The sequence below is a fragment of the Pteropus vampyrus genome, unplaced genomic scaffold (genome assembly GCF_000151845.1).
Source record: "Pteropus vampyrus isolate Shadow unplaced genomic scaffold, Pvam_2.0 Scaffold387, whole genome shotgun sequence".
NCBI classification, from domain to species: domain Eukaryota; kingdom Metazoa; phylum Chordata; class Mammalia; order Chiroptera; family Pteropodidae; genus Pteropus; species Pteropus vampyrus.
Window position 1 is genome coordinate 1,097,602 of NW_011889168.1, and position 12,674 is coordinate 1,110,275.

Here is a 12,674-nt window from a genome sequence, read left to right on the forward strand (position 1 = left end):
AATATTTGGTGAATAAATGAAAAAGTATACATATTTATACAAAGCATCTTCCTAAATATCTTCTTATACTGACATTCTGCTGGATCCTGAGACATCTGTCTTTCAAATAGTCTGATTCCTCTAATTCCAAGTGACTTGTAAAAACATATATATTGAATGTCTATCCACAATTAACTGGGTTCCAACAAATTTATGGAGCTGAAATTATTTCTTAAAGTTTTTAATGTTCCTTCACAGTGATTTACTATTCGTCATCTCATTTGGAAACAATTCTGGGAAAAGCCTTCGATTACCACCAAAGTTCATCTTGTATGTTCTAGTAACCCAGATATGGACCCAGATTTTGGGAGGCCTGAAGCTTATATAATCTGAGAGAAGTTCTTCAAAATAAAGAATGCCAAATTATTAAGAAGAAATTAGGCCCAGGGCTTTGGACTGGGGCCCTTGCAAAGGAAGAACTCTAAAGCTTAATTTTCATTATCTTTATTAGCTTCAAGGTAAATCCATCTCTGCTTGTACTCAATACCCAAGTTGAATGATTTTGGTGGGATGCTCATTTTTGGGTCAAATAATTAGTGAATCACATCATTTTCTAGCTCTAGCTAGAAAATCCTTAGAAATCATCTACTAATTCTCAACCCTCTTCATAAGGGAGGAAAAAAGAGACAAAATTGTCAGATTCGTTAGGCCATATGGTGAGACTAGAAGTGAATTCCATCCCTAACGCTATACCTTGGGATGGCTAATTTGCTCAAATGATGGTTAATAAACCTTTCATCTTGGATGTCCTGCTGCTTCTAGTACCAAGTATGCAGAAATGGTTAAAAATTACTCCACAAAATTAAAGATGTTTTAAGTTTTTTGTTCATCCTTGATATCAGTACAGCCTAATAAGTATTCAAGGGCAATGGGAATGAATGGTCTTGTTACTAGTTTGATTGGCCCAGCCACTGAAAATCAACAATAAGAAAGTCTCTTATAGACAAAGAAATAATAACCCATGGCAAGAATTCTAAGTACGAACAGTTTACATTCAAATCTGTGACCCTTCAGTAAAAGAAACACCTACTGGAGACCTTGGAGCTTTTTCCAACCTTCATGCTACAGGAAAGTCCAACAGGCCTCCATTTGCCAGTCTGTGTTCATCCACATGAAATAATGAGGAAATAACATGCTACAGCACGGCAGACGAGCCCGCACCAGCAGGATGGCAAAGCTGCCTAATGGGAAAGTCATATTGGGCTGTTTTGTGGAAGAATTCTATGGAACCACCTTCTTCTTAGAAACCTTAAATACATGAAAGAATCTCCTCTTTTTTAGGAGTCAAATTGGTTTTAAATGGGGGTACAGATATCTCTTGGAATTCTATCAGGTCCTCTGCTTCTACATAAATAGAAAGCTTACTCATGTGCCTTTCTTGGGACTATAGCCAGCTCCTTCTCTTAGGCTGTCTGCCACTTTTTTCTTCCCCCAAAATGTTGGGGTATCACTACTTAAGAGAAGGTACTAAAGCACCAAGGCTATATACTGCATTAGAAATGTTCCCCTAGCTTCCTCTTAGAGAGTTCCCTAGCTATGTTATTTCCACTTGTCAGCTCCTGTGGTGCTGCAGAGTAGAGACGCCAGGTATTCTACTGACTACATTATTGACAAGGGAAGAAATGTGACCACAATTATTGATGGGATTTTGTCCTGGTTTGGGCATCAGGGATACCAAAATATAATGCATATAATTTGGTCAGTCTTATGAATTTTAGAACAATACAAATTATAAACAAAATTAAAATGTCAGAAATAATTATCTAAGTAACATTAAGTATATTAATTTAACCTTACCAAAAAGTCAGGAAAAGCAAATGTAAAGATTATGAGAGAATATTTATTCACTCCCCGTCTACTCTGCACAGTGGATATAATTTCTAGTCATTAGTTACATCAAGTACACTGTTGTTATTCAAGAAATGTTGTGTAATAATAGTATTTGCTAAATGGGATATTTTAACATATATTATGGGAATATAAAAAGTCAGCGTGACTATAAAATGCATCATAATTTTGAATTTGCATAATTTTCTGTTTAAATGCATAATGCTAATGTTATATTAGCTTTGAAGGTGCAAAGTACATAATACAGTAAGTCTATAGAGTGAACAAAAGAAGTGAGCAGAAAGAAATTAAGCACTAGGGCTCAACTGAAAAGAACCATAGGGCATTTGAAGCTGATATATTTGCCAAAGACAGCTAAATTTGGAGTATACCAGTGAATTTACCCTGCCTCTCAAAGATCCCTGCAAACCCATTAAGAAATGAACAATGAACAATGAACCATGTCTCTCCAGCACTACATTCGTTTTCTCAAGTGCAACCTTTATAGTCTCAAAATCAAGCTGACAGACAGGCCTCAATCAAATGTGAGACTTTATGTTTAAAGGATCATATGATATTTTGGAACCTTCACCACATCCTCTATATTAAGGTTATCTGTCAGTAGGACACAAGTAAATGTTTTCGTGATTCATATTTTATATTTTTTTTCAAATTTTCAAGTCTGCACTGAAGACCTATTGATTATAATTAGGCATTTACATTTATTAAAGACCAAATTCTTCTCCCAGTGATCTAAGGGTCACTAGCAGCTTCTCGACAACAGCCACCACCTGCACATTCCTGGCTGCCTCTTGAGCACAGTCCCCAAAACAAATATACCCAATTGTGTCCACTAAGGAGAACCAATGTTAGAAAATAAAATAAGAAGAGGCCACCAGTATGACCCTATAATGCCCACACCTCTTGACTATTTTGGCAGGCAGATGCAGTGGAACAAATTCTTTTAATGAACCAAAGAGTGAAATTAAAAGCCTTTTTTTATGCCAATCCCTTGGTGCACTCAGTGTGCCTTCTCTCACAATGTAAAAATTCCCAGGAGGCCAGGAATACTACACAATGGGGACACCAAGGCACATAGGTGGGCCTCATTTCATTCTAGAGACAAGCATCTTGTCTTTTAGAAAGCTGTGGTTGCTTCTGTGGCTTCCATTTCATCCCTCAGGGAACTGTGCTCACATGACTATTCCAAGGTTGAGAGAGGAGTAGAAGAGTAAGCATTCCACAACTCCAGCTCTACACCCCAATCTGGGAGGTTAACAACTCCTACCACCCCTACTTAGCCTAGCACCGGCATGTATCTGGAACCTGGGGTAGAGGGCCCAGGAAGGGAGCAGAGCTGGCTAGGAGGTTTAACAAATGAGGGGTTCGTTTTTTTGGCTTCACACCAAGTCCTCCACCTGTTTCTATGACTCTCAGAATACCATATAATATGTTGTAGGTCCGTGCTCCCCTTCCAGCCTAAAAACTCTTTACTCAACTCTGTAGCATCAAAGACTACTGCAATGACATGCACTTAGTAGGTGTTTAATAAATCACTGGTTTTCATTCTGAACTGAACTAACCTGAATGAAATTGATACATTAAAGAAGATAGAAGCTGGAAACCCGGGAAAGGTAGAGCAAATGAGCACAAGAGAATTCTCCAGAGAACACAAATAAGTATATCCATTGTGTAGGCAAGAATTCAGTGAAAAGAAAAGCACCTAGATTCCCATTTCAATTGCTTGACCAAAACATTTACCCATATTATAGTGAGGCCGAGGGCTATAAAGGAAAACAGAAGCCTCTGGCATCAAGGAAACAAGTTTAAATCTTGCTTCTCCCTTTACTTGCTGCATGACCTTTAACAAGTTTGCCCACTTTAAGCCTCAGTTTCTTCACCTCTAAAATGGGGATAAAGCCTATCCTTCTAGAATTGATGTTAGGAGGAAATAAGATGACAAAATGCCTGGCAGATAGCAAATACTTAATAAATGGTAGCTATTATGAGCTTAGCATTTGAAATTCAAAAGTAAAATCTTAACTATGGAACAAAGATTCGAAGTTTTCAATATTTTCTAATTGACAGATGTATCACTTACCAATTCCATATTTAGTCTTATAATAAGTCTTCGTAAATTCATCACAGTCACAAAGGAGCACTTTCCTTCCCCACACATTGATGGTGGTTCCTATAGACAGGTCACTATCTTTATAAAACTCTTGTTCTAATTTTCCTAGCTAATAAAAACAAAGGAACACAACGTTGGCACCACAGACCCTCCAAAGATCTAACCCTTCCCAAAGGAAAGAAATTTTTTAAAAACAATTGTATCATTTATAACCAAATTTTAAAAATCAAATCAGAAGACAACCAGTCAAAATTAATATTTTAAAACATTTTTAGCAATGTAGTGCTACATAATAGCACTACACATGCACTTAAGCATGTTTATTATTAATAAACAGCAATACAATGCATACACTTATATATTCATCAATTTCATTCACAATCAATCTCACGAGAGAAGAATATGTAACTCACCCTACATTTCAGATTCTAGGGATGCCACATTGGCAAAATCAATAAAATATGAGGTTCCTCACCTTGCATTTATCCAGCAGGTAGCCATACACTCGGTTCTCTGCCAAGCCACTATATAAATTGAGAACTACTCGATCTGTTATCGCACCTGGTTGATAGATTCCAGGTGGGCCATACTGGAAGACAAAAGCAAAACAAGATATGGTGGATGGCCTCTAAATAAAAAGATGGTCCTCTTGAGGGGCTCAAGTGGGAAATGTGCATTATATAGTTCTTCTCTGCCATCCACAGGAAAACAAGACAACTTACTCTCTATTCACCTCTCCCCATGCTTCCTTACCTCTTGCAGGCTGGTCTATACTCCATCCATTTGTTAAGGCCCTGATACAGCTCCATCTTTCCCTATAACCTCTCCTATCCTACTCACCTGTCCCTGATCCAAAGCTCCATAGCACCTACCAGAGGATTAAACTACTTTTTGTGGTTCTCTAATTGCTTCATCAGCAGTCATCTTTTCTCTCCACTCAACTACAAACTACCCTGAGGAAGAAACTATGCCTTGCCTTCTTTTCTTTACTCCGCTTAGCACCCTGCCTAACCTTGAGCTTAGGAGGCACTTGCTGGCTGAGAAAAGCAGCGTGGTGAGGTGGCAAGAACAACAGAGTGTGGTCGGCCTCTAACAGAAACTATGGCCTGGAGAAAGTCAGGGTGCTCCTCAGTTCCACATGCACTGGAGGTGGTCCAAGCAGTTGTGTGAGCTGCAAGAAATACCTTAACTAACTTATGATTGACAGTGATCAGTTTATCGCATACAGATGAGAAATCTGAATTCAAACATGTGAATTTATGATGTGTGAGGTATAAGTAAGCCATGTAACATAGAAAAACAGGACATTTGGACACAAACTCTCTCTTCACTACTTACTAGCTATAGGCCTTGGGGCCAAGTATTTTTCCAGAACTTCAGTTTTGTCATCAATAGTAACAACAGTACTTATTCCTTGCTTCCTCAAAGGATGTTGAGAGTGTCATAGAAATACCCACAATTACTGTTTCTCTCCCCCATGAGGATCTAAACTCCATGAAGCAGGACTTAATCCATTTTCTTTTCCACTGTAACCCCAGAGCTGACATACAGTCGACATTTAATAAATACATGTTGAATGAATGAATAAATGAAGCAACTGATGGCAAGGCACATTGCGAATGTCAGATGTATCATTATTATTTTATATTCAGCCTATTTTTCAAAGCCATTCTAAAAACAGGCTTCCCTAGTACCTACTGGCCACCTGCTATGCATACCCTAGAGCTCCCTCTGGGACAAATCCTGCCTACCTCCCCCACCGGTACCCCTCCCAGCAATACAGCAGGGCTTCCGGCAATGGGCTCAGAGAATCTGGGAAAGCCTCCTGTGTAGACCACATAACCAGCAGTTGTTTGCATTAGAAATGAGTGTTACAGAAACCTCTTCCACAGCACTAAGAATTAAGTTAAAAAATACTTTATCTAAATAAGAAATAAAACATTACAGAGAACTGTGAAAAAGCCTTTATGTTTTTGTGTGTCCTTATAGGTGTTTATAGGTCCTTAGATAATGTTTTGTGCTGTGTTATCTCATTTGATCTTTACAGTTACCTCAGGATGGAGGCCTCCTTAACTGCATTTTAGAGATAAGGAAACACACTCAGGTTAAGTGACTTGCCAAAGATGACACAACTATTAAGTGCAGAACCACAATTCTAACGCAGGTATTCTGTTTCTGTGATGTTTCTGGTTGTACTCAAGTTAAGTTAGCTCTCAGTTGGCCATAAATATGCATAGAAATCAGTCTGACAACTATTTTTTAATAGTAAATGAAATGAAAAGGTGGCTAGTTGGTGACCGGTGGCTACTCTCACAAGAGTCACTACTGTGCATATACATGTTTGTGTGTGTACATTCACAACCCAGAACAACGCCATGGGATCTCCTCAGTAGGCTGCAGAGGCCAGAGGCCAGTGCTCCATCCAATTCTTTTGTTACTCATTTATGTTCATAAGACTGATTGTGAACTCAATAATAAATAGGTACTTTCTCTTGCATCTACCTTTTTCCCTTTACTTGCCTTAAACCCAGAATATTCCAACCTCAATTCGTCATACCTTCTTTATTACTTTCAAAGATGTATATTAATACAAGGAACAACATGAAAACTTTCTAAACACTTGGAATAATATATGGTAACTGTCATCACATAGTCATAACACATGACATTCTAGTGAGTGACTAGAGTCTTTCAGACAACAAGCAAACTGAGAAAATGGTTCTGTGTCTACTGCTCACCTTTGGCAGCTTTCTCCTCTGGAGGAAGAATGGCATAGCATCCCGGCCATTGTTGTGTGGTAGCAATTCTTTGATTTCAATAGTATCATCAGACAGAAAGTAAAACAAGATGAGTTCTCTGCGGTCCCCGAACAATGAGGCTGAGTCATCCCACAGACAGAAGAAACGCAAAACCTTCCTATCATACTCAAGAAACTGTTTCAGGGTGTCGAAGGACTCATAAGGACGTAAGGGCCGTATGCAGTCTAGCTTCTGAAAATAGAGAAAAGATCAGTAATAGTTGTGGTCTGGGTGTAAGCACTTCTGGGATGCAAGCAATCAAAGAACATAAACATACCTTTTCCATAGGCTATTCTGTGATATTTTTTTAAATTTCAACTAACAACATTCATGTACATGCACATATAACCAATTTTAACCTTAAAAATTAAATCGTTGGGAAGTTTTTCATATTAAATATTATTTTAATGCACTAAAATATATTTCTGAAATGTTTTTGAAAACTGACTTTTCTCAAAGACTTACAATTCATGTTTAAGAAAAGACAAAACTAATGTATGATGACAGAAACTAGAACAGCAATTGCCCCTTGGTAAGAGATTGACCAGAAAGGGGCACAAAGGGACTTTCTTGGGTGATGAAAATATTCTGTATCTTGATTTTCATGTTGCTTACTAAATTGTACATATTTTTCAAAACTTTATCTGTACACTTAAGATTTGTACATCTCAGTCTATGTTAATTATATCTCAGTCAAAAAAAGTGTTTGTCTTTTCACTGAAAATTCCTATCTATATATCTTTCTTATTCACTCAAAGATTTCTGTGGAGGTAAAAGGAAAGAAATATATTCATGGTTTTATTTTGCTCAAGAACTTTAGATATCAAGAACCTGAAAGGCCACAGAAACAGAAGCAGAACAAATAGAGAACTCCCCAATCGGCACAGAACCACTGCCTGTGCTCTGTCCCTCAACCTAGGAATCACTAGCTACATAGTCTTCTTGGTGCAACTCTTCTCTATTTGCATGTTCTCAGCCCTGTCCTGGAGCAAAACTGCCCGCATTATATCTGATGTAGCCAAATAGGATAGTTATATAAGAAACTGTTTGGTGGTAAGGGAGATGTAGTCCTACATTGTGTTATGTAATCTGATTGTAAATTCTCAGAATTTTGTATCTGCCCAAGGCAGTCTAGGTACAGGCTTACCCCAAGACAGGAGGCTATATGATGGCCTTCCAGAGGCTCTTCAGTCTTATCCTTGATATTTAAATGAAATTATGGGACCTCTACTTTCATCAATTGAAAAATATTTCTTTGGCATTATAAGGTCTCTAATAAATGCATTACTGATTACATACCATTTACCATTGGGGCTCTTTTCAGTTTTTGTTAAATTGTTTAATTTTAACTTTGCATTTCAAGACAGCAAACACTAGAGAAGTAAAAGCACTAAACTCAATATAAAAGCCTCTTATTAAACTCCTAATTTTCCACAGATTTCTATATTTATTGAAGAGCTTTCTCCCTGAGGGAATAAATGCTAAAATGAATCTCCCAATCTAAAAGGATATTATTTAAAACATTTCTTGGCTGTTCTTGGTATTTATTCTCAATTCCTGGCACAAATGATTTTTTTTTCTTTATAAACCTATGAAATTGCACAGTGCTCTATGTATTGCACATAATGCATCATTATTCACAATCACCATAATATAATACCAACTGTTAGTGAATGAGTGCAGCCATGTGCAAAGGCTGGTTATTCATATGGATCCATTTCTTTTAGGTTTTCTCTGTTGGTTTTAAAGACTGCATTTATCTAGACTCTTTGATTTAAAGCATTTGGAAAAAATAAAAAAGAATTCAAACCATAAATCTTCTTGCACACCAATACACACATGTATAATGCCACAAGGATTTCACCTTAGATATTCCAGGATCAACAATATATATTTCTCGGGAGGACCGTATGCCTACAACATTAAAGAATAATTCTTCTGGGGCTAGGAGGCAGGAATAGATGAATGACCCTACATGCAGCTTTTAACAAAAGATCAAAGAAGAATCAAAGGAGAATTTTATTCTAAATTTTATGTTATCTTTATGCAAGAAAATAAATTACAAGTTTTAGAAACAATAAAAATGAGATTAAATTTATCTATAGGGACAGAAATGAGAACAGTGAATATCCCTAGGTAGGGAAAGGAACTGAATGGAAAAAAAGCATAAGGAAACTTTCTGGAGGGATGAGGATCAAAATGTTCTATATATTGACTTGGATGTGGATTACATGGGTGTACACATCTGTTAATACTCATCCAACTGTATACTTAATTTCTGTGTATTTTACTATGTATAATCATACTTCAATTAAAAGAGAAAAGGAAAACAAATGACAATAATAAAAATCAGGGTAAGAAGCAAGAGATTTGAGTTCAAGTCCCAGGAAGAAGATTGGTTAGTTATATGACATTCCACATGATAGTTGCCCTTTTGGGTGTTCAGATCCTTCTATAAAACATAAAATTTGGAACAGAAACAAACTCATAGATACAGAGAATATTTTGAGGGCTACTATATAGGAGGGGAGTTGGGGGAATGGCAAGAAAGGGCAAAGGGGTTAAGAAATACAAATGGATAGTTACAAAATAGACATGGATATATAAAGTATAGCATAAGAAAAATACTCAACAATGTAAAAAATATGTAAGAGGGAAGAGGGGTACTAAATTTAGTGGGGTGACCACTTTGTGAGTTATATAGATCTCTAATCACTACGCTGTACAACTGAAACTAATACATTATTGTATGCCAACTATAATTGAAAAAAATCATTGAATTGTACAATGTAAATATGAGCAACTAGTTGTCTATTATATTTCAATAAAGCTGAAGGAAAAAAAAACCATAAAATTTGGGCCGAGGGATAATTTTAAAAACTTTAGAAAGATAACAATAATACTAACACTGATTCTTTCCTCCCTACACTAACTTGGGTCAGACTTTGAAGACAATCAATCTTTCATAATGGGGATATATCAGAATCATGGCCTTTGTCATTCCTCCAGAACATCTCTGCATCTGATGTCACCATAGGGGAGCTGGGAGTCTCGTGGAAGAAGGAAATGGGTAAAAGCTGAACCCAGGGCTCAGTTCAGTAAATGAGTAGTACAGAAGCCAAGATTTTCACAGAGTTCGGCAACTAAATGGGAAAAGACAAGCTAAGTAAGTGTGGGCCCAACTCTTATACTATCAGTGACCACAAAGCCAATCACGAGCTCTTAGAAATTGTCCCATGTGGGCAGCTCACTAAAGACTCCTATGCCTGGAAGAGAAACTCTCCATGGAGAGAAGTGGGGGTGGGGGCAGTAAGTGAGACTTTCCCACACTAAGGCCAACACCCAGCCTTCCCTCCAGCCCAAAGGAGGAGAGGGCAACTCCAGTGACTATGACCCCAAAAGTTCTTTCATATCTGCATCAGAAGTACCAATACCGTCTATTAACTCTCTGAAGTGATTCTCATTCTGAAGACAAGAACTCATGGACATATCAACTTCTTACCTGTCTCCATGTCTTCATGTAGGGATCTTCTGGACACTCTCCCGGGGGATTTAATTTGATTCCTATTTTCTTCAAAAAGTTTTTTGTGAATACATCACAGTCATAAATCTTGAATGCCCAGCCATAAAAGACAATGTCTATGTTGATATTGAAATGATACACAGTATAAAACTGATCATCATCAGGAGGTGGTAGAGAAATCCGACGACGTTGGATAAAAGTCCCTGTGGTGTGAAATAAAATACAATTGTTTCATCGTGTGGCTAACAGAGAAGAAGTCATAGCACGTTTCTGCCAACAGCCCCGAATGCTTTCCCACAACACTTACCTGGGCAAAGGGCTTGTTCTTGGATGCAGCATTAGTATGTTCCAACTCTGAGAGTGCCAGAGGGAGCTGAGACTTCTGAGGTCAAAAGTTATTTGACCAGTTTTACATGTTATTAGAGTTGCCTAAGTGGTACTAAGAAAGTACTTTAACAAACCACAGAGACTTGGATGAGAGAGAAAGGGGACATAAACAGAGTGAAACCTAATGCCCCGGACACTGTCATCATGTATTTTCCCAGAACAAGCGCACTCACTTTCACCTACTAGCACTCAATGTGAGCACACTAAACAAGGCACTAAGACCCCAAGAAAGAGTGCTCACAAAAATGCATACTCCTGGCTCAAAAAAATAAGCTAACACACTTCAATATGATAAGTGCCAATACAATGATTTATAGCTCCTTTAAACATGAATGACTTCATGCTGCTTTGATGCTTTGTGGAATCTTCTTTCCTCTACCAACCTCTTCACCCTCCTTCTTCTTCCATAGCCTCTGTCTACCTTCACCCAATGCCCCCCGACACAGATACACGAAGTGAAAGTTATAAGAGGCTTCACAGTTGTAGCCAATGCTCTGGATCAAATGTTATGGATCTCACCCCATCTTTTACTTCTGACTCTGTGATGTCCATTCATTTCTTCTCTTGAGAATACGGACCCAGGTTCCAATGTATACTCAAAATGGTGGTTAGCCACTAGAAGTAAAAGGATTACCTTTCTAGATGAGTATGCTAACCATACCACACCATACCAGCCAACTTACCCAAACACTGCTAAAACCTGTTTTCAAGAATTGTTTACAGTTTGAGATTTTACCCTACTTACAAGCTAATGAGTTAGCCTGCCACAGATTCATGGAGTCTAGCAGAAGACACAAGATACTTTGGTTAGAAGTAAAGGGCAGTTTATTGCTGTGAGTAATAAACTGATATTTTTTGCACCAGTCTCCTAAGCCTAAATTCCCACAGGTGACAACAATATCCAGGTAACTCCTGCACATGCAGTGGGCTACATTACAGGAGAGGAAACCTGAGCTTAAGGAACCCAAATCTTTTATGATGGGCAATAAGCATTCTTGCTTTTTGCTTCAGAAGGAAACATTACCTTTATTAGACCAAACAGTAAGCATGTCTGTCTCTTGCTCTGGAAGGAGATACCACCTCTATCTTCCAAGGCTATGAGCAAACCTGTAATTTGTTCCAGAGGAAGAGACTCTCTGTCTTCCAAAGCTGATTGCTACCTAAACATCCTTGAAGTAGTCCAGAACAAAAAGAAGTCTGCATCTCTGCTTATAAGATCTATAGAAATGCACGATACCATAGAGAACTGTCTCTCAACATCTGTGACTAACTTAAGCTTGAGAATCTACTCAAGGGTTAAAGATAAAAGGGAGGTTCCGGTCAAGATGGTGGAGTAGGTAGACACTGTGTTTGCCTCCTCCCATGACAACATTAAAATTACAACTAAATTATAGAACAATCAACCCAGAGAACTACTTGAAGACTAGCTGAATAGAAGTCCTATAACTAAGGATATAAAGAAGAAGCCAAGTCAAGACTGGTAGAAGGGGAAGAGATGCAAAACAAACTGGCCCCACATCCATGTGTGGTGTTTGAGAATCAGGGGGTTCTCTCAGCTGTAGAGGTCCTCCCTGAGGAGCAAAGGATCCCAACTCCATACCAGACTCTCCAGCCCAGAGTACAAGTGCTGGGAAGAGGAGCCCCTAAAACATTTGGCTGTGAAAACCAGCAGGAATTCCATCTGCCCTGGTGAGACAGGCTGTTGGAAACCCAGGCATACTCATAAAGGGCCTACACACAGACTCAGGCACTCCCACGCACTCACCCTGGACACTGGCTGAGGGACCGTGGCCCTAAGACATGCAGGGAGAAATTGGGTTGTGTGGATTCAGGGCAGGGGCTGGAGTGGCGGCAGATATTGTCCCTGCATTGAGCCTTCCTCCCATGCAGCCTATGGGCAGGTGCCATCATTCCTGTGTTGAGCCCTCCCTGCACATAGCCAAATATGAATCTAGACTGGCCTGGTGAA

The 12,674-nt window shown here is 38.5% G+C and overlaps 1 protein-coding gene across 1 annotated transcript in view; it reads right to left on the minus strand.

Annotated features, from left to right (window-relative positions):
* Positions 1–12,674, minus strand: part of EFHC2 (EF-hand domain containing 2) — a 168,477-nt gene that overhangs the window by 83,439 nt on the left and 72,364 nt on the right. The window contains exons 4-7 of the mRNA XM_011380026.2: positions 10,298–10,521; positions 6,736–6,987; positions 4,473–4,586; positions 3,968–4,106 (exon numbers count right to left, since the gene is read on the minus strand). Coding sequence (XP_011378328.2) covers positions 3,968–4,106; positions 4,473–4,586; positions 6,736–6,987; positions 10,298–10,521 — 729 coding nt within the window. The remainder of the gene's footprint in view (positions 1–3,967; positions 4,107–4,472; positions 4,587–6,735; positions 6,988–10,297; positions 10,522–12,674) is intronic.